Here is a 23,524-nt window from a genome sequence, read left to right on the forward strand (position 1 = left end):
CCATTAAATTGTCTCGTGACTTGAGTTTGTAATTAGCGAGAAAATAAAAAAAAATACAGAAAACGATAATAATAAAATAATTTGAACTTTCTTAAACTGATTTGCAAAAAAGCAAAGGTCAGTTCCAGCTGGAATGCTCCAGATATAACAAGCACCGAAAGTTGTTAAAAATAGCGTTATTTTTGGAAAAAAACAAAAAACTATCCAAGGAGATAACAAATTTTAAAAATATTTTCTTAAAAAAAAAAGTTCCAACGTATCAGTCGGTTTTGTCAACAGACGCATAACCTCAGCCAATGTTCGATTATTTAAATATATTTTGACTTCTGTTATGATTATTCAAATTTTTGACCCTCTATGGAATAGGTTCCGAAAGAATGGGCCAATATTGACCATTTCGTATTGAAATAAACTATAAATAAAAAATGTATTGAAAATTGTCACCCTTTGTGGGTGGTACCACAAGGGGTTTGTAGATATTTATCACAACAGACCTTGTGTTGGCAAAAATGGTTTATATGTGACATTTGAGGAGAGTTCGATGCTTATTACGCTTTCTTTCAGCGTTTTGTTTTTCAAAATCTTGAACCCCATGTGGGAGGAGTGCCAGAAGGAACGGTCCGATCTCTTCATAACAGATCTTGTGTTGATGGAAATATTGAGATGTACCGAGACTGAATGAAGTCGGATTTTAATTTCGTGTTTTATGGGCTTCATGGATATTCCAAATTTCTAAGCTTTGTGAGGGAGGTGCCTGAAGGACTGGACCGATATATCCCATCTTCACAGCAGTTCTTGTGTTGCTAGAAATAATGCAATTAGTGAAATAAGAGGAGAAGCGGATACTTGGATTTTGTGATCGTTTTTGTTACACAAAACTTTCACCCTTTGTGTGAGAGGTACCAGAAGGAGTGGTCCGATCTCTACCATTTTTATAACATTTGAGATGTGCCAAGTCTGGAAATATTGAGAAGTGGCAAGTCTGAATGGAGTCGGATTTTAATTTCGCGTTTTATGAGCTTCATGGATATTCAAAATTTTGAACCTTTGTGGGGGAGGTACCACAAGAAGTGGACCGACCTCTTCCATCTTCACAGCAGATCTTGTGCTAGTAGAAGTAATGGGATGTGTGAAGTATGAAGAGAACCGGATGCTTGTTTCGGATTTTACGATCGTTTTGATTATTCAAAACTTTGACCCTTTGTGTGGGAGGTACCAGAAGGTATGGTCCGATCTCTACAATCTTTATAACAGATCTTGTGTTGATGGAAATATTGCGATGTGCCAAGTCTGGAGGGAATCGGATGTTAATTTCACGTTTTGTGGGCTTCATGGATATTCAAAATTTTTAACCTTTGTGGGGGAGGTACCAGAAGGAGTGGACCGATGTCTGCCATCTTTCCAACAGACCTCGGGTTAATACAAATGATGCGATTTAAGTAATTTTAAGAGAAACGGATGCTTATTTTGGATTTCATGATCGTTGTGGTTATTCAAAACTTTGAGCATTTGTGGGGGAGGTACCAGAAGGAATGGTCCGATATCTACCATCTTTATAACAGATCTTGTGTTGATGGAAATATTGAGATGTGCCAAGTCTGAATGGAATCGGATGTTAATTTCGCGTTTTATGAGCTTCGCGGATATTCAACATTTTGACCCTTTATGGGGGAGGGACCACAAGGAGTGGACCGATATATCCCATCTTCTGTGCAGATCCTGTTCTATTATAAATAATGGGATATGTGATATATGAAGAGAATCGGATGCTTATTTCGGATTTTATGATCGTTTTTGTTATTAAAAACTTTTAACCTTTGTGGGGGAGGTACCAGAAGGAATGGCCCGATCTCTACCATCATTATAACAGCTCTTGTGTTGATGGAAATATTGAGATGTACCAAATCTGAATGGAATTGGATGTAAATTTCTCGTTTTATGAGCTTTGCGGATATTCAAAATTTTGACCCTTTGTGGGGGAGGTACCAGAAGGAGCGGACCGAAATATTCCATCTTCACACCAGACCTTGGGTTAATAAAAATATTGTGATTTATGTAATTTGAGGAGAACCGGATACTTATTTCGGATTTTATGATCGTTTTTGTTATTAAAAACGTTCAACCTTTGTGTGGGAGGTACCAGAAGGAATGGTCCGATCTCTACCATTTTTATAACACCTCCTGTGTTGATGGAAATATTTCGATGTGCCAAGTCTGAATGGAATCGGATGTGAATTTCACGTTTTATGAGCTTTATGGATATTCCAAATTTCAAAGCTTTGTGAGGGAGGTGCCTGAAGGACTGGACCGATATATCCCATCTTCACAGCAGCTCTTGTGTTGCTAGAAATAATGCAATTAGTGAAATATGAAGAGAAGCGGTTACTTATTTCGGATTTTATGATCGTTTTTGTTACTCAAAACTTTCAACCTTTGTATGGGAGGTACCAGATGGAATGGTCCGATCTCTACCATCTTTATAACAGATCTTGTATTGATGGAAATGATGAGATGTGCCAAGTCTGAATGGAATCGGATGTTAATTTCGTGTTTTATAACCTTCGTGAATATTCAAAAATTTGACCCTTTGTGGGGGAGGTACCACAAGGAGTGGGCCGATATATTCCATCTTCACACCAGACTTTGGGTTAATAAAAATATTTTGATGTGCGAAATATGAAGAGAACCGGATGCTTATTTCGCATTTTATAATCCTTTTTGTTATTCAAAATTTTGACCCTTTGTGGGGGGTGGTACCAGAAGGAGTGGACCGATCTCAACCATCTTTATAACAGATCTTGTGTTGATGGAAACTTTGAGATGTACCGAGTCTGAATGGAATCAGGTGTTAATTTCGCGTTTTATGAGCTCCATGAATATTCAAAATTTTGACTCTTTGTGGGGGAGGTACCAGAAGGAGCGGACCGAAATATTCCATCTTCACACCAGACCTTGGGTTAATAAAAATATTGTGATTTATGCAATTTGAAGTGAAACGGATGCTTATTTCGGATTTTATAATCGTTTTGGTTATTTAAGACTTTGGCCCTTTGTGGGGGAGGTACCAGAACGAATGGTCCGGTTTCTACCATTTTTTGTAACAGATCTTGTGTAGATGGAAAAATTGAGATGCACCAAGTCTGAATGAAATCGGATGTAAATTTCCCGTTTTATGAGCTTCATGGATATTCAAAATTTTGACCCTTTGTGGGGGAGGTACCAGAAGGTATCTTTCTAACAGACCTTGGGTTAATAAAAATATTTTGATGTGTGTAAATTGAAGAGAACCGTATCCTTATTTCGGATTTTATGATCATTTTTGTTATTCAAAACTTTCAACCTTTGTGGGGGAGGTACCAGAAGGAATGGTCCGATCTGTACCATTTTTATAACAGCTCCTGTGTTGATGGAAATATTGAGATGTGCCAAGTCTGATTGGAATCGGATGTTAAATTCGCATTTTATGAGCTTCGCGGATATTCAAATTTTTGACCCTTTGTGGGGGAGGTACCAGAAGGAGTGGACCGATATCTTCCATCTTTCCAAAAGACCTTGGGTTAATAAAAATATTGTGAATTATGTAATTTGAAGAGAACCGGATGCTTATTTCGGATTTTATGATCGTTTTGATTATTCAAAACTTTGACCCTTTGTGTGGGAGGTACCAGAAGGTATGGTCCGATCTCTACCATCTTTATAACAGATCTTGTGTTGATGGAAATATTAAGATGTGCTAAGTCTGAATGGAATCGGATTTTAATTTCGTGTTTTATGAGCTTCGTTAATATTCAAAATTTTGACCCCTTGTGGGGGAGGACCGATTTATCCCATCTTCACACCAGACATTGGGTTAATAAAAATATTTTGATGTGCGAAATATGAAGAGAACCGGATACTTATTTCGGATTTTATGATCGTTTTTGTTACTCAAAACTTTCAACCTTTGTGGGGGAGGTACCAGATGGAATGGTCCGATATCTACCATCTTTATAACAAATCTTGTATTGATGGAAATATTGAGATGTACCGACACTGAATGAAGTCGGATTTTAATTTCGCTTCATGGATATTCCAAATTTCAAAGCTTTGTGAGGGAGGTGCCTGAAGGACTGGACCGATATATCCCATCTTCACAGCAGCTCTTGCGTTGCTAGATATAATGCAATTAGTGAAATATGAAGAGAAGCGGATACTAATTTCGGATTTTATGATCGTTTTTGTTACTCAAAACTTTCAACCTTTGTGGGGGAGGTACCAGATGGAATGGTCCGATCTCTACCATTTTTATAACATTTGAAATGTGCCAAGTCTGGAAATATTGAGAAGTGCCAAGTCTGAATGGAATCGGATGTTAATTTCACGTTTTATGGGCTTCATGGATATTCCAAATTTTAAACCTTTGTGGGGGGAGGTACCACAAGGAGTGGTCCGATCTCTACCATCTTTATAACAGATCTTGTGTTGATGGAAATGATGAGATGTGCCAAGTCTGAATGGAATCGGATGTTAATTTCGTGTTTTATAACCTTCGTGAATATTCAAAATTTTTAACCTTTGTAGGGGATGTACCAGAAGGATTGGACCGATATCTTCCATATTTCCAACAGACCTTGGGTTAATAAAAATATTTTGATGTGCGAAATATGAAGAGAACCGGATGCTTATTTCGGATTTTATGATCGTTTTTGTTATTAAAAGCATTCAACCTTGGTGGGGGGAGGTACCAGAAGGAATGGTTCGATCTCTACCATCTTTGTAACAGCTCTTGTGTTGATAGAAATATTGCGATGTGCCAAGTCTGAATGGAATTGAATTTTAATTTCGTGTTTTATGAGCATGGTTGGGAGGTAGCACAAGGAGTGGACCGATATCTACCATCTTCACACCAGACCTTGGGTTAATAAAAATATAGTGTTGTAATGTGTAATTTGAAGACAATCTGACACTTTCTTCACATTTTATAAGAGTTATAATTATTCAAAATTTTGACCCTTTGTGAGGGAGGTACCACAAAGAGTGGACTGATGTTGTCCATTTTCGCACCTGACCTAGCACTGATGAAAATATTAGGATTTGCAAAGTTGTAGCAAAATCGGATTATCATTTCTCTTTCTGTGCAGTAAATTATTTACGTTAAAAATTTTGACATTTTGTGGGGGAGGTACCCGAAGGAGTGGACCGATGTTGCCCATCTCCGAACTCAATCTAAGTTTGACAATAATATTACGATGTACCAAGTTTAGATCAAATCCGATACTCCCTTCGAGAGTTATCGTGTGCACCAGACAGAGAGATAGACAGACGGATGGGCGGATGAACATCGCTAGATTGACTCCAAATGTCCTGAAACGGATCTTTTCCAAAGAGACCTAGTGTCTAAAGCCGTTATTTCGATGAAGCACGTTTTGGCTGTATCAAATGATATATATACCCTCCTCCTCTAGCCATATGGCTGAAGGTATAAAAACTTTCCAAGAAGATAAGACATTTTTAATTATTTTTTTTTTTTTCAAAAAAAAAAAGGAAAATAAAAAAAAAATTTCGTGAAATAATTACAATTTTCAAATGTTTGCTCTGGAAGACCAAACCAGACAAAATATCTCTCCGATAAGATAAATGAATAAGTATTTAATTTTGGACAGATCTGAACCATAACAATAATAATAATAACAATTAATAATAAAGAACAACAGTAGCAGCAATTTGTGACAATGCAATGAATTAATTCTGTTTTCATTTTTTTGTTTTGCCTTCTTAAAAAAGCATGTGACTTCCAGCCACTAAAACGAAGAAGAAGAAAAAAACCTGTTCTGCTTTAAAACAATAAACGTAATCAAGTGGATATGAACAAAAGAGCTTAGAAATGTATAGAGTCTGTAATTGCCACAAAATGCTGGAGTACAAAGTTTTGCTTTTAATTATTGAGACCCTGTGTTAGAGTCGTAGAGTCGCAACACAAATGATAGCAAAAGACTTGTTTGGACATTAGCATATTTAATGATATATCCGGCTAATGACGACAATGCTCGAGATAAATAGTAAATATTACTAGTAATTCATATATTTTATATCACTCATACGCAGAGTTTTCATACAAAACAGCCAGGGTGCATGGAACTAGATAAGGAACTAGTTCGGTTTATTGAACTAGAATTGCAAAACTCTACTCCTTTTTTTATCAAAATCGAACCGAGCGTTTATATGTATTTCAAGTTTGGGTCCTTCGAGCTAGGGGAAAATAAAGTTGCATAAAACGAATACATATCAAGAGCTTGATAAGAAAGCGCTAAGAAGTTCATAATTTCTACTCAGAATTTGGAAACAAAGTTCTCCGAGATGACAAAAAATAAAATATTTCAGATCCTATCTTAATGTAAATTTCGATCGGCGGGAACAAAGTTTACATTCCACTCATTCTTTTATGTGGGATGGCTCTTGATTTACCCCAGTTCGATAAATATGAGTTGGAGTTAAATGTTCGATGTAAAGTAAAGTAATCGTTTGCAGTGCTAGATAGAGGCACAAACCAAGAGAATTTTTTCTACGGTTCAGAAAGGATTGATAAAGAGAGAGAGAGAGAGAGAGAGGGGGGGGAGGAGATAGTGAACCAGAGAACAATTTAATTTGAAATAAATGTTAAAGCATCACATACGATGTCCGCCACAATAAATTTAAATTTAATTAGCAAAAAAAAAACAAAGAAAGCGAATTTTTTCTACGGTTCAGAAAGGGTTAATAAAGAGAGAGAGAGAGAGAGAGAGATAGTAAAACAGAGAAACATTTATTATACCTTCAGCCATATGCCTAGAGAGGTTATATAACATTTGGTACGGCCAAAGCATGCCGAAATAAGTGTTGTAGACCCTAGGTCTCTTTGGAACAAATTCGTTTCAGGACATTTGAAGTCGATGACCGTCCGTCAGTATGTCTGCTGGTGCGCACGATAACTCTCAAATGGAGTATCCGATTTTATCCAAACTTGCTACATCGTAATATTATTATAAAACCTAGTTCGAGTTCGGAGATGGGCAATATCGGTTCCCTCCTTTTGGTACCTCCCCCACAAAGGTTCAAAATTTTGAGTAATCATGAAGCTCATAAAGCGCGAAATTTCCATCAGATCCCATTCAGTCTTTGTTCATTTCAATATTTCCATAAACACAAGATCTGTTATAAATATGGTAGAGATCGGACCATTGCGTGCCCAAGGCATTAATACACCCTCCAGAATATTTTCACAATAATAGTCGGCATTTATTCTGGTGCCATGGTCGATTAAAACAAGCGGAAAGAGACCATCGGCTGTTATGGCTGCCCACACCATCACCATGGCCGTCGCTTGAGTTCTGTTGGCCAACGGAAGGTGCACATTTTCAGTTGACTTCTTTGACAAGTAAACACCATTATTTTGTTTGTTTACAAACTTCTGGACTACGAACGTTTTCTCATCAGATACGGAGAAAACCAAATTCCGCAGTTCACCACTTTTGTTCTTGGACTTTTTGGAATTTCAATGGCTTTAATCCGAGCTCATTTTTCAACATTTGCTTATTTTTCAACAGCTGTCGGAGGAGTGGCTTAGAAATGACAGCAGTCTGAAGTTGGTTGCAGTTTTTTCATCTCACCCTGCATAGCCCAACTGCTTATTTGCAAAACTTTTATGGATGAATATCTAAAAATTATTAAAGCAGAGTCCAATATCCAAAGTACCTACCTCCCCCAAAAGTAGTGGAAATTTATACCCATCACTGCCTTTCAATTTTTTCGGCCGTAAACAAAATGAAATATGAATTCTTCAAATTGATAAGATAGATCTAATTTCAGTTTAGTTTTTTCGTTTTTTTGTTTTGGACAGCTGTGACCCATAATTGGCTAATATATATGACAATGCAGTGTAATCTATTATAAGTGTGGTTGTTGTAGTTGCTGCCGTTGTTGTATCTACAACGATTCATGCATGTGACTAGAATAAATTGTGTCTTTTGTTTATTTGAAAATTAAGCAAATAAGAACTTTTCAAAAAAAAAAGATAGATAGGAAATTTATGCAAAAGCACCGGGAAGCGAGGTAGGACATTTCGAAATTATAATTAAAAATTGGATAAAATTTTGTAAATTTGTATGAATGAAAACAATTGAAAGCCTGCTCTTCAATATGTGACGACTAAACAACAAAGAAATCCATTCATATTTGATAGAACGACAATAACAGCGGCAATCATGCAAACCCACCGAAACAGAAAAAAAAACTGACGACGACGACGTCGACAACGATGATACACATACACACACATGTACTGTATGACATAATAATCACGAGAGACGTACAATGATTATCGACCAAGTCATGTGATTGCTTTTTTATTTATATTTTGAGAGTGAATGCCTTGCTTGCTTGCTTGCCCGCTTTGCTTGCTTGCTTGCTAGCTGGGTGGCTGGCTGGCGGGCAGGTTGGCTGGCTGTTGTGTTTTGTTGTTTGCTTTGAATGCCTAACTGCCTGTCGACGACGAATGCGGCTGCCGACTGGCTGTTTTGTTTGTGTGCACACTTATAACCTACCATCATCAAAAACTTTGATCATCAGCATTGCCGGCCATACAAAGGCAGGGAATAATTAACAACTTCCATCTTTGCATAGCAGATCCTCTTAACACTCTTCCCCGCCTCCTTCTTTAACTATCACCTTTTTTTTGTTTCTTAAATTTACAATTTATTCTTTGTTGTGGGTGTTTCAGTGAATGGTCTCTGTAACTCCTTCTTCTTCTTCTTTTTCTGTCACAACAGATGGTAACACATTTTGGCACAAGAACGACAACAATCCAATAAAAGTTCCCCACAAAGGTGTCAAAGTATTAAAAGTCCCACTCAATAACCATTTAAGAATTAAGTGTGCTAAACACAAAAGAACCTGATACGATGAAACAACAAACAATAGAGAACGAAAAAAAAACGACAACAAACCAATATTGTTATCAGAAAAAAAGGCAAAGAAAGAAAGGCAAATCGCTTTTATTTACACAGATTGCCAGCAGCAGAAGTTTTTTTTTTTCAAGTAAATAATTGCAGCAATTTATTTTTGTTCTATTTTTTTCTTATTTTTATTATTTCTGTTTTAAGACAATTTAGGTTTTTCTTTTCTTTCTTTTGGGGTTTGTTTATTTGCACAGCTAAGGCGTGTGTAAGTGTTTGGCATTTGTTTCTCCTCCTTGTGTTCTATAAATCTAATGAGGTTAAAGAGAAGTGCTCCCATCATGATGGGTACATATGTTGCTCACCGCTCTCTTTCTTCCCCCTATCAAAAAAAAGTGAACATACTCAAATAGAGCAAAACAACACAATGCAGCCATATGCAAATGCAATCTTGACGTCAGGAGAGTAAACAAACGACGACGACAACAATAACAACAATGAAAATAGGTAGGTATCCACCAGCCGATGATGATGATAAGTGTCGTGTAAATATTATTTTAGCAAAATGTTTACACATTTTACAACCAACACAGGCAATGGGAAAACGAAACGATATTGAAAGAAAAGAATAAATTAAACAAACTTTGAATATAATCAATTAGTTGTGTTAATTAGCGGTTATTTGTTTGCGTTCGTAGTCTCATTGTTAGGTTCGTTCTTAACGCGTCTCTTTTTACTTCGCCGCCATGTAATGTGTAATGCGTTAATTCTAATATTTAGTGCCTATTTCACAATTGGCGGTTGGGTGAGGGAATCAATGAGAAATAAACTTTAAACTACACAATGTAAATATCACATGAGAAAAAGAAAGTACGGCTAATAAAGGGATGTAGGGGAGGTACCAGGAGAAATGGTGAGATCTTTATTAGTTTTATAACAGATCTTTTGTTGATGGTAATATTGAGATGTACCAAGTCTGAATGGAATCGGATGTTTATTTCGCGTTTTATGAGCTTTTTGGTTGCTCCAAATTTTGACCCTTTGTGGGGGAGGTACAAAAAGGAATGGTCCGATCTCTGCCATCATTATAGCAGATCTTGTGTTGATGGAAATAGTGAGATATACCAAGTTTGAGCGAAATCGAATGTTAATTTCATGTTTTATGAGCTTCATGAATATTCAAGATTTTGACTCTTTGTGGGGTAGGTACCACAAGGAGTGGACCGATATATCCCAATTTCACACCAGACTGTGGCTTAATAAAAATATTGTAGTGTGTGTAATTTGAAGATAACCGGATGCTTATTTTGGATTTTATGATCGTTTTGGTTATTCAAAACTTTGACCCTTTGTGGGAGAGGTACTAGAAGGAATGGTCCGATCAGTACCATCTTTATAACAGATCTTGTGTTGATGGAAATATTGAGATGTGCCAAGTCTGAAAGGAATCGGATGTTAATTTAGCGCTTTACGAGCGTTTTGTGTTTCAAAATTTCGACCCTTTGTGGGGGAGGTACCAAAAGGGCTGGACCAATATATTCCACCTTCACACCAGACAATGGCTTGATAAAAACATTGTGATGTGTGTAATTTCAAGATAACCGGATGCTTATTTTGGATTTTATGATCGTTTGTGGAGGAGGTACCAGAAGGAGTGATCCGATCTCTACCATCATTCTAAAAGATCTTGTGTTAATAGAAATATTGAGATGTGCCAAGTCTGAATAAAATCGAATGTTAATTTCGTTTTTTATGAGCTTCATGGGTATTCAAAATGTTGACCCTTTGTGTGGGAGGTACCAGAAGGAGTGTACCGATATATTTCATTTTCACACCAGACCTTGGGTTAACAAAAATATTGTGGTGTGTGTAATTTGAAGACAATCGGAAACTTATATCACATTTTAAAAGAGTTATAATTATTCAAAATTTTGACCCTTTGTGGGGGACGTGCCTGATGGAGTGGACCGATATTGTCCATTTTCGCACCTGACCTAGCATTGATGCAAATATTAGGATTTGCAAAGTTGGAGCAAAATCTGTTTATCCTTTCACTTTCTGTGCAATAAATTATTTTCTTTGAAAATGTCGGCCTTTTGTGTGAGAGGTACCAGAAGGAGTGGACCGATATATCCCATCTTTGAACCCCATCTAAGTTTTGCAATAATGTTACGATGTACCAAATTTGAATCAAATCGGATACTTCCTTCGGGAGTTATCGTGTGCACCAGCCAGACAGAGAGACGGACAGACATTTCTGGATCGACCCATAAATGTCCTGAAACGGATTTGGTCCAAAGAGACATAGGATCTAAAACCGTTATTTCGATGAGGCACATTTTTTCCGTATCAAATGCTATATACCCTCTCTCTAGCCATATGGCTGAGGGTATGAAGAATTGAAAAATGCATATCATAACCTCCCTCTCTCCTTCGAACTCCGATTGATCTCATATTAGAAAATTCTAATTATTTTTGAAAAAAAAAAAAAAACATTTTAAAATTGTTGATATATCAAAGCTTCCAAGCATTGATACATCTACCTGTATTCTTCTACAATTTGACAACCTATGGCTAAGTTCAATGATGTTTACCCCACTTTAATACATTTGTGTGAGAAATGTGTGCAGGAAGCACCGTTTTGCTGAGACAACAGCTTTCATATTTCCTGTCAAACAACCTTGAACAACTCAATGACTCTCAAAACATGTCCGATATTGCTTTAGTGATTCACACTAATAAACTTAATTCCAATGTATAATAAAATGTTTTATCAAAAAAAAATATATATACTCTATGCACTTACCTTAGATAATTTTTAGAATGGGTTGATTGGTTTCCCGTCGTTTTTCTATTGTTGCCATATTTTGCATTTTGCTTTGATGAGCCAGTGCTGCTGCCAATGTTGTTGTTGTTAACGGAAGAAGACAAAATACTGGCCAAAGAAGAGGAACGTGATAATGAGACGTTCGATTGAGTATTACAAGTTGTTGCAGCAGCCGACGACGATGATGATGGGGCAGATGGTATTGGCGAGGTCGATGAAGAAGAGGGAAAGAAGAGTTTGTTTAGCAAGGCCATGCTATTTTAGGGTGTAAGTGTTTGTGTTGCGGCGTGAAGGGATAACAGATGTTTTTTCTCTTTTTTTTTTTTTGGCAAAGTTGGTTGGCCTCAAAGTAAACGCACACTCACGCACTCACATAGAAAACGGTTAAGTTATGTTTTCTTTCTTTTCTCTCACAAATTTTTTGTTTAATGTCTGGGGAAATTTCATAACGGGATTTTCATTTGTTCTTTCTTGTTTTCTTCACAAGAAAATAAAAAAAGAGACCAACGGGCGGAATGTTTGAACAAAAATAAAAGCCGACATACATTCACAACCGTTAAAGTGTTAATATAAACAAACAACACCATTTCACTTTTAACCCATTATGCTGCTGCCGCGCGTTGTTGACGTTGATGTTGATGACCGAACGACCGACAAGATGATGAGGCGGAGAAGGAGAATAGATACAACAAAATTTCTCTTGTTTATTTTCACACACTAGAGACTGCAGCACAAAAACCACCACCACAACAGCAATAACAACAACACTTTGATAATTGCGTTTCTCTGTTGCTGTTTTTCTTTCTCACCACAAGCAGTAGCACACACATGAATTGATTATTTTTTCTTTGTTTCATTTTCCTCTATCAATACTTAATTTTACTTTGGCTGCATATTGTCGTCGTCGCATTCATAATTCTTTTTTATTTTGTTTTGTTTTCTTGAAAGATTTCATTTCTTTGTAGAACATTCGAAAAGAGAGACCTTTGACTTTTTTTGCGGATACAAAAATACTATTTTGAAATACGATTTATTGTTGTTGTTGGTGTTATTTTATGTTTTTCCTTTTATTTATCCAATAATGCACTTTTCTCACTTTTTATTAGATTGACTATTTTCCAACAAATTTTAGCACAAAAGAAAGCTTACAACAATACTGAAATGCCATTTCAAAAAGAAGAAGAAAAACATGACAAGAAAATAACACACATGTCTTAATCAAGTGAAAACTCACGGATCACTGAATGATGGCATATGTTTGGCTCATTTCACATTCGATTGTGTTGTTTGAAAGGGTTGCCAGCTCCTTGCAAAAAATACAAAAAAAAAAAAAACAAAATTGTATTTAAAGAGAATATAAATAAAAATTCACTCTACATTGGGAACATTTTTATACATGGAAATGTGTATAGGTTGATATATAACTTATATTTATTTCAATTTTGTTCAAGCTAATTTCAGTAACATTCACTATACACCATTTTTAATGAGCACCCACAAAATAACCGCAAAATTCACGAGTTAACTTGGCAACCCTAACTACTCTCAACAATCTAAAAATTTTTTGTTTGTGTTTGTATTATATTAGGTGTGTCTGGTTACTTTCCCTGCAGGAATTGTCCAGCAACATCTTTCTGAGAGAGTAAGGTAGTTTTATTCTCTTTTGCAAGGAAATTGCGAAAAGTAAACAGACGGTATTCCTGCACAAGCTTGCAACTAATCAGCTGATTTGTCAAAACAAACCAATTTGTCCCCCTTTAAAAGAATTAAACGAAAGGAACCACCACCAATTTCACAAGTTTTATAAATAAAAAGGAAATTGGCAATAAAATAAAAGTATGAGCAATAAAAGGAAGATAGATTTGATGTGTTCCGCGGAATCCTTTAAACCAGTTGCTAATGGCATTTGTCTAAAAATGTTGGAAATAGTCTTTTATTTTCTTATAACATATTAATATTTATGTTTTTCACATTTTGTAAAGTTGTTCTCCAAAAACAATTAGTCTTGTTAATTCCAAAACAATATTTTCAAATTAAAAGCACAAAAAGAAATAAGTAAACAATAGAAAACATCTGATTGAATGTCGATGAATGAGAAGAAGAAGAGTTGCAAGAGATTGCAGGAAGAAATTTTTCCAGCAAGAATTTGCAAACTCTCACTGAAAGAACTGTCAAAATTTCTCTCTCCAACCGCTCTCTTTTGCAGAACTTTTGGGTTAACAGACGACTTCCAGTAACAATTTGTAACAATTGTTACAAACTTTAAGGTAACCAGACATACCTATTTTTTGCCACAAGAGATTACCGCGCGCCGTAAACAATATTGTGTGGTGGTCATAGGCCAAACAATTTTTTTTATCAAACCAAAAGACGCTGCTTTATTCAATTATTTATTTACTCGATTTATTTCATTAAACTTGCTTGATGTTCGTCTGCTCCACTAATTCAATTATTAATATCTTCCATTTCCTTCTTGTTTATGTTTTTGCATGACGCAGTGCATATTTTTAGCTTTTTTACGTAAATCACGTGCTATTATGTTAATCACTTCTTTTCATCGACTTTTTTCACATCTTATTTTGCACAAAAAACCTCGAAATTACCAAAAAAAAAAACGATTGCAAAATTCACAGACTCCATACCACCAAACACGCCAAACGAAACTAGTTCACTGAATGGAACGCTGGGAATAGTTCCAACTGTTTCTTTCATTTGGTTCATTTTATTCTTCACAGTGAACGAATTTGCATTAGCCAAATATAAAATCGTTCCGTGAGTAAACGCGTTACCAACATACTGAATAAAATAAATCAAATCAGACATTTCTTGCCATTTGGTGTCAACAAAATCAAACGCCATAGTTTTTAAATTTTATTAAATGAAAGCACAAAATATCGGAAATAGCATCAACTTTTAGAATAAGTTTAGATTTGTTCGAGTTGGTCACCTTTGGGACGTATTATGGCCTTCAAACGGCAAATGAAATCGTCACACGCTGCCCGAATGTTGATCTGCGGTATTTTGGCTCATTCTCGGCGAAGCGCTTGCTTGAGGTGATCGACACTTTGGTACTTTTAAATGCCAACCTTGCTTTTCAAAATACTCCTGACACAATAGTCCAACAGATTGGTATCCGCAGATTTTGGTGGCGATTGTGTGCTGGAAATGAAGCGAGGAACCTCATTTTGTAAACATTCTTGGGTGGTGCGTGCTGAGTCCATGTGGAATGTCTTAGGTCTGCGCCCAAAATGTTTGCGTGCCCAAGGCTTAAATACACCCTCCAGAATATTTTCACGATAATATTCGGCATTTATTCAGATGCCACGGTCGATTAATACGAGCGGAAAGCGACCATCGGCTGTTATGGCGGCCTACACCATCACCATGGCCAGCGCTTGAGTTCTGGTGGACAACCGAAGGTGCACATTTCCAGCTACCTCTTTGGCAAGTAAACAGGATCATCCTTTTTTGTTTACAAACTGCTGGACAACGAATGTTTTTTCATCGGAGAAAACCGCTTTCGGCCAAGCGAAGCAACTCTTTAGTTTTTTAGTCTATTTTCTTTCTGTTGAGGTATAAGTTCTTGCACTTTTTGGAATTCCAATGGCTTTACCCCGAGCTCATTTTTCAATATTTGCCGAATGGAATATTGCGATATGTTCATCACACGAGCCATTTTTCGGCCACTGCGACGCGGATTTCGACCAAGTCGATTCTTTACTTTTCGAAACATTTTTGGCGATGTTGCTGTTTCTTCTATGGTACGAGACACAAAAGATTTATTCACATTTAAATGTCAGAGTGCTCTAACGATAGCCACTTGGGGTTTTCCAGTCGAATATAAAGATATCACAGCAGTTACTTTTTTTCTGGAACATTCTCACCATAATGATATTGTACGCTTGTAAACAATATAATGAGCTGTCAGTGAAATAATTTTAACAGTTGTCGGGCGAGTGGCTTGGAAATGACAGCAGTCTGAAGTTGGTTGCAGTTGTTTCATCTCACCTTGTATTTTGTGACATATCATAAAGGGATGCCAGAGCCGCATTCAAACCCTGCCGTCTTTTTTCCTTAAAATTTGACACTTATGTGCCTAGCCATGATGCCAAGCTGCTTATGTACCCTCACCTCAGGACTTTTTTCATCCCAAAACTCAAAAATATAATAACCCACAAATTTGAATTTTAATTCAATGGAATTAGAAACATTTTAAAATAAAAGCATACTTAGGTACATCATTTTATGCAAATCAACCCACATTGACATTATTTATTGCTTATGCCATGTTTACGTACGCTTCTTCACGAGTTTTATTAATCCCTTTCAATGTAAACAAAACCCACGAAACGTCTTTTTTATTCCGAGCGCTTTCGTGCAACACTTTTTTTGCGTACGTACGTTGACGCTTTTGTTCAGTTACGCCTTGAGCGCTCCTCGTTACAAATGGTGTTCTGTGCAAACACACGGTTGCCAACCCCACAAGCACTCAAATCAAAATTCATTGTCGTCAAAGAAATATATATCTTCAGCTGGAAATCTCTTGGTATCGTTTTTGGAAAGAAAGAATAAATGCCAAGGATTCGTTAATATCTAGAAAAGAACCTAACCTATAACCAGGACACAATCAAAACTCCTTGAACTAAATACTGTCTCTCTAGTGCATCAAAGTGGCCTTTGAATTATTTAATAAGCAATTATCCATGCAAGTGTGTCAGTGTGTGTGCGTGCCAGAAAATAAGTTTTTCTAATTTCAACCAAGAAAAAGAGAAGAAGATTCAAAGCATACGTTTGTTTAAGCCAAAATAAGAATTGAAAAGGGAGAATAATGTAAGTTCAAAAAACACGTTGATAATTTCGTGAATTTGTGAAATTTTGTTAAAATTTCTATTTACGCCATCCATTTTGTTGGTGGCTACTCATACGTTTTTTTGTTTTCTTTTGTTGCTTTATCATGCGAAGAGGAGGAATGTTTGCGTGTGTGTGAGTGTGCTGTGGGAAACAGAAAAAAATGAAGCATTCCTTGAAATGGAGACATCAAAACACAGTGTTATTTGGGAAAGAATTAGAGCGAGATAGATAGATTTGTTTTGGCTTGAGAATTCTGCCTTTCGTACGCGTCCTACCGAATAGTGAGTGAAGTAATTGAGTCCTACCAAGCCAACAGCAGCAGCATCAGCTAAGCAAGCCAATAAACAAAATGAAGTTTGTGTAAATTGGTTGTGTGTTGTTGTTGTTTTCGTCGTCCTTCAGCAAGCAGCTGTGTTTGTGTGTCTGTCCTACACCTGCCACCACCTGCTGCTGCTGCTGTTCAGGGATGCTATTTCATATGGTTTGGCAAATGTTTGTAGTTGTAGTGTTGGATTTTAATGGATGAATGATGGTTATAACATTTTAATGGCTTAAGTATTTGTGGCCGTCGTTGTTTCATTCGCAGCAGCTATTTTCCGAATAGGTACATATCTTGGCAGATTTGAAAAACATTGCGCTTTAGGATTGTGCCACACAAACGTCTCGGTAAATATTTAAGGAAAACTATTTGTTAGGCCTTTAGCTATATTTAAATTGTGGCTGTAATAATATTCCAGCATAGGTATACCAAAGAAGTTTCTTGTTTGAGCATCTCAAAGCATTTTAAGAATGAATCATTGCTTAAGAAGCTCTTTCTCTTTGAGTTGAATGTTAAAATTTCTTGTTGCTCCTTAATATTTAAAATAACATTTTGTTTAGAAAAGCACTAACTTTATTTTTTTTTTTTCTTCTTTTAGCTCACCCGTTTTGTTACCTAAAGAAATTCCACATACCACCGCTATATATTGCTGCTAGCATTGACATCTTCATCCAATTTGTGAGAATAATCGAAAATGGCCTGTGCAACACTCAAACGTACCCTGGACTGGGAATCTATAAATCAACGTCCAAACAAACGACGACGTTGTAATCCCTTTGGACAATCCGGCAGCACTGGTTCCCCATCACGTTCCTCAGCACATGATGGCCTACCCGGCTCCAATCCCCAATCGCCCAGCAGTCGTTTTGCCCGTGAACCGCAACCAAGTCCATTTGCCGAAGCAAATCTGTCGAAAATGTCGCCCGATAAAATGTCACAAAACATACGCGAAGAAATCAAAAGATTGCACAGACGTAAACAGCTGCCATTTTCATCAGCCGCCATCGAACGTATGCAAGATTCCGAATCGAGCGGTTCAGAAATGGGACCAGATAGCCCCCGACGTCCAGATAGCCCACCAAGTATTGTTCGCAATCCGGAAAAGGCATTATTTACATTTAAACAGGTGAGTATTGTTCGAAAGTAAAGGGAACTAAATATTGGGTATCTTAAATTTCTTCAGTGATTTTAGACTCCCGGTGGAGACAGTAGACAGGTGAAGTAGGAAAGTCTCCGGAAAATTTCTTAAAAATGATTTGTAATATATATTAATTTGGAAAAAGATGTATCATCCATCTTAAGATAACCTAAGAAAGTTCTATCCATTGAACATTTTTCATGCATAGAATATTGTGTTTCTCATAAAGGTCCGTAGACCTGCCACTACTAAGACGGGGAGGACCTATGGTAGAAATTCTATCAGTATAAAAACTATATAGGATATTCATTTAGTACAAAACTTATAAAATTTATTTTACAGATCCCAGAGAGGGTCCTGTATAATAGCATTTACAAAGGGTCCTATTCCATCTATTTTAAGAAGGCACATGGAATATATTTAGTGTACAGAAAAACTACGTTCTCTAGTGAAATTGAGGACCTGGAAGGTCCGAAATCGCACAAGAACGTCGATTGGGACCTGAACTTTTCTTAGACAGCCTCTTCTTGGAAATTTTTTAATTAGCGATGAAGTGTCTTTTTGAGTTCCTTCAATCCTGGAGAATGTGCCCGGTTCAGAGTGCGATGGCTGGGATAACCTGAAAGAATATACGCCTGTCTTGTCAGCAATTATTTTGTCTGCCCGACAGCACCTTAATCTTTTTATTATAGAGTAGATTGAAATTTCTGTAGAGCTCGCACGTATAGGTTAGGATAAAGCCCGTGTAGTTGTTGTTGTAGTAGTACATATGGATGTTTGTATTTTGTTAATCTGGTCCAAGCTACAGGTTTTGAAATTCGGCAACTTTAACGGCCTGTAGCCAGAGATCTTCTGGAGAGAGTTGGGTAGGTTTGGCTGTGCAATTAAAGTGGTGCAGCGTATTGTGCTGGACTGTATAACACGCCGGGCAGACGTCACGCACATTTTTAGTTCGTGCCCAATACGAATTGAGACGACTACACCATCCTGAACGTTATTGTGGTAAAAGTACCCTGGTTTGTCAAGGCAGCTGGAGTTCTTCAGCTGCAAAAGATGGGGGGGATGGACTCCAAAGACGGCATTCATCCTGTAAATGCTGAATGCCACTCAGACCTGCCCTCTTTAGATCGTGTATAACCTTTCTGACACGCCTGGGTGGGGGAGTTGTATCCTCCATATTATGGTTGGGATGACTCTCACGGTAACACCCAAGCACGTACTGCAAAGAAAGCATATGATTATGCTGACGTAAGGGAAGGTCTTTCGCCTCCTCATTTAGATGGTCCACTGTTGTCATGAGGAGGCACCCTGTCGCAGTTCTCAGCGCAGCATTCTGGCAGGTCTGGATGTGCTTCCACTGCGTATTCGCAGACCGCACTTGGCCGCATAGCTGATCACAGAACGACCTATCGTGTTACAAAAGGTCAACAAGGTTTCATTGTCCGCACCCCAAGTACTGCCGGCTAGCGCCTTGAGGACCTTGTTCCTACTAAGCAGATAGCTGTGGCTTTCGCGGACGACTTGGACATACGGTCGAACGCGACCCCCGTGTAGTTGCCTTCTTTGACAACCAGTCTATTGGGAGAGAACAGAAAAAAGAAGGATAGAAATTGATTGAAATTGAGTTGAATGGGTTCCAGGTCATTGAGCTTTTGCTCCCCATTAGGTTAAGTCTTCAAAAGTGCGATGGCTTCTGTGTTTTCCTCACCTTTACAGAGTCAGTAATATTTCACGTCGTTGCGACAATCTTAAGAAAATTTGGAGCAATCCTAAGATTATTAGCTTTTTTTTTGCAAAGTATGGCAACTCTGAAAACTTGATAAATTTCGTTCCCACTTACATCGCTACAATTTTTGTCTAATGTGGTAACTCTGAAAAGTGTATAAAGAATGAATTATGTTATGTTCCCACTGGCATGTAAAGCCTTTTATGCGACACAATTTGGAAGGCTAGAGGAACATTAAAATTTTATCCTTAAAAAGATGTTTGCATTGTCAATTTCTTTGATTAAGCCTCATTTAGTCGTGATTTAGTCTAGGTGAGTTTACTTGCGACAATTTTTATAAGTTCTCTTCTGAACTGACCACTTGCATGTGTACAGGGCAATTTGCCTTGAGAAATAATCCACGTCGTCACTTCCCCCGTGCGCTGAAGTGACCACATGATTAAGATTCGGTTTAGTGTTCTGAGTGTGTAGTGTAGGCAAAGTCTCCATATAGCGGAACTTTTAAATTTTAGTATAGTATAGACAATATGCCGAAAAAAACATTTTCACAAGAAGGTGAAGCGTATAAAAAGTTCGGTCCGTTTTTATACACTCCGGTACCTCCCGATATTCGGTATTTTCATGATTTTAGCGACAGTATTTATCGGAATTTGGTATTTGAATTTAGTATTCGCATGCTGGTCCACGTCTTCGTAAGCCTCCATATGACGGTACCTTCCAATACTCGGTATTTTTATGAATTGTGACATTTTTTACCGAAGTTATTTCAAATGTCCTATTTGAAGTTCATAATAGGTGCTACAGCCTATGACAAAAACTTTTGTATGCTGGTCCACATCTTCGTATAGCCCCCATATGACGGTACTTCCCGATATTCGGTATTTTCATGATTTTATTTCAAATTTGGTATTTGAAGTTCATAATGGGTACTACAGCATATGGCAAAACATTTCGTAAGCAGGACCTCGTCTTCGTATAGTCTCCGTATAACAGGTTTCATTTAAGTGGTAGTTTCCGGAAGTTTTTTTTTTTTAATATTTTAAATTTCTTCCAAATGGAGAAGGGTATTAAAAGTTTGGCCCGGCCGAACTTAGCTGCTTTTTTTACTTGTTTTTACTATATTTAATTTTTTTCATTTTCTTCCACTCACTTTCAGGTGCAATTAATATGCGAGCGTATGCTTAAAGAACGTGAAGATGAGTTGCGTGAAAAATACGACGCTGTACTGACAACAAAACTTGCAGAACAATATGATGCTTTTGTCAAATTTACTTATGATCAAATACAAAGACGTTACGAAGCTGCTCCCAGCTGTAAGTACTACCGAGTAATAAACGTACGTATGTAGTCGATGTTGTCATTGTTTTTTTCTTCTGTTTTTCACAGATTTGTCGTAATTTCGGACCTCAGGCGTGTACCCCTCCCCCAAAATTAGTTTCTTATGTAGACGCTAAGGATCTAACTTCCTCCCAGCCTTTTTGTCATTTTACTGCAACACAGCAGCAAACATTTTTCACTTAATTTCACTTTAATTTGGTTTTCAAAACTAATTGCCAAAAAACCATTTTTTTCCTTTTCTATACAAAATCATTTATATTTTCTGTTATCTTTTTTTCGATTTCAATTATCTATACATCAATGGATTCGAATTCAATTAGAAGAAAGCTATTTAAATTTTATTTCTTTCCCATGCAACAAATAGTAAGAAGAAGACATATATTATTATATATGTATTTAAAGAAACAACAACAGCAAACTCAAAATAATTAAGGATTAATTTAACAAATTAATTACAACAAACAAAACAAAAAAATGACACCTCATTATACCTGCAGGTTAAAAATACATACATAAAAAACATATTTGCATACCAATAATTATTTTTAAATATTAAAAAGAAAATATATAAAAATACAAGAAGAAGAAGTTCAATACTGGAAAGTAAAGTAAATTGAATTACATATAAAAAATAAAAACAAAACAAAAAAAGCATATATTGCATACAAGAAGAAGCAGAAGAAGAAGAAGAAGTGAAGGAAAAAAACTAATAATTTATAAATTAGTAAATAATATTAGTAATATTATAATTACAATATAAATAAACTAAAACAAAACAAGATATGGAAGGAAACAGCAAATCCACAACACATCCAAAAAGAAAAACAATAAGGCCCCTGCTCAACTCCCATGTATGCCGCCAATGCAAACATAACATAAACTAAAATAAAAAAAGAATGCCACAACTAATAATCCCTTCCATTGCGAGCAGTTCTACAAACATACATACATATAATCATCAAGAGATACAAACAAAAGTGCTGCACTCCGCCTCAACTGTTGTTAATTGTAAAGGAACTTGCCATGGCATAAATCTGGCCGGTTTCTTTATTTTTGTACAGTGGTTCTACTACTACTACTACTACTACTTATTCTCAAAGTTATATACCAGAAAATATAGCGTCGAAGCAGAAGAAGAAAAAGAATAATAAACCTCAAAACTCCACAAAGTGTAAACAAATGAAATAAAAACTGAAGAGAAAATAAAATAGTTTTGTAAAGCTTATCATATAAAACAAAAAATAATAAATATATATTTAAAATATCATAAAACAAAACAACAAAACATGAAAATATGCATATGTGTTACCATCTCTCAATGGATGTATGTTTTCTTCTTCTTTTCTCATTGATTTTCATAAACAAACACAATTATCCATTAACAACCACAACAAATGCGTTGTAATTTAATTTCTTCTATGCATCTCAAAATTAGCAAAAAAAAAAACATTTATTTTTTTCTTTTAATTTTAAATGAGAAAGTGTTGTTTTTGTAATAGCGCATAAACAAAATATTTAGTTTCATTTGCTTTCTTTATAAAACAAAAAAAACATAATTAGATTTATTATAATTTTTTTTTTCATTTGAATAATAATTTGTAATACTGAAATATATATTTTTCTCTCATGTATTTTATTATTATAAAACAAAAAAGAATAATAAAAAGCAAAGAAAACTTTTCTATACTTTAATGATTAGAGAAAATGCCATTTTTTATAAATAAATAAAACAAAAGAAAAACACAGACAATTTTGAAGAAAAATAGCAAAATCATTTAGTTTTATTAAGGATTTGACAAGGGGGGAATAAAAAAAATTACATTTGTTCTAGGAATTAAATTCTTACAAGGGATTGTTTAAATCGATTATCGACTGTAAAGACTAAAATTACAAATGGGTACCCACAACCTCTGTTGCCAAAATGGTCTTATTTGAAAAATATCTTCATGTCTAGAGAAGAATAATTAATTTAGAAACTAGGACTAATAATATAGTATACAATATTAGGAACTATCCTAATACACAAACAACGCTTAACAGTTTTTGTACAGTATGGCAACACTGAAAGACTCATAAAGAACGCACTATGCTATGTTCTCACAGATATTTGAACAATTACAATAGTATAAGTCGATTTTGCCGACAGATTTACAACCTCAGCCTTGAGTTATGATTATTCAAACTGTTGACCCTTTACGAGGGAGGTTCCGAAGCAGTTGGCCAATATTGAACAATTCGTATCTGATCTAAGACTGATAAAAATATTACAACGTGCCAGATTTGAACTATATCGACTACTTCCGATATGTGCAAATTTTCGGAAAATGTGGAAATATATGTGAGATACCAGATATAGTGGACCGAACCATTCAATTTGCATAATTCATCTAATGTAGATAAGAATACTGGTATGTGC

The 23,524-nt window shown here is 36.1% G+C and overlaps 2 protein-coding genes across 2 annotated transcripts in view; one reads left to right on the forward strand and one right to left on the reverse strand.

Annotated features, from left to right (window-relative positions):
* The window catches only part of LOC101891296 (uncharacterized), a 47,409-nt gene extending 34,423 nt beyond the window's left edge, over window positions 1–12,986 (reverse strand). The window contains exons 1-2 of the mRNA XM_059119631.1: window positions 12,971–12,986; window positions 11,716–12,892 (exon numbers count right to left, since the gene is read on the reverse strand). Coding sequence (XP_058975614.1) covers window positions 11,716–11,990 — 275 coding nt within the window. The 5' untranslated portion in view covers window positions 11,991–12,892; window positions 12,971–12,986. The remainder of the gene's footprint in view (window positions 1–11,715; window positions 12,893–12,970) is intronic.
* Window positions 12,987–16,204: 3,218 nt separating this feature from the next.
* On the forward strand, window positions 16,205–22,800 carry LOC101891124 (akirin). Its single transcript, XM_005185589.4, has 4 exons — window positions 16,205–16,566; window positions 17,505–18,032; window positions 20,927–21,083; window positions 21,157–22,800. The coding sequence occupies exons 2-4, from the start codon at window positions 17,601–17,603 to the stop codon at window positions 21,165–21,167; spliced, it is 600 nt and encodes a 199-aa protein (XP_005185646.1). The 5' UTR covers window positions 16,205–16,566; window positions 17,505–17,600; the 3' UTR covers window positions 21,168–22,800.
* The last annotated feature ends 724 nt before the right edge of the window (window positions 22,801–23,524 follow it).

The sequence above is a fragment of the Musca domestica genome, unplaced genomic scaffold (genome assembly GCF_030504385.1).
Source record: "Musca domestica strain aabys unplaced genomic scaffold, Musca_domestica.polishedcontigs.V.1.1 15, whole genome shotgun sequence".
Taxonomy (NCBI): domain Eukaryota; kingdom Metazoa; phylum Arthropoda; class Insecta; order Diptera; family Muscidae; genus Musca; species Musca domestica.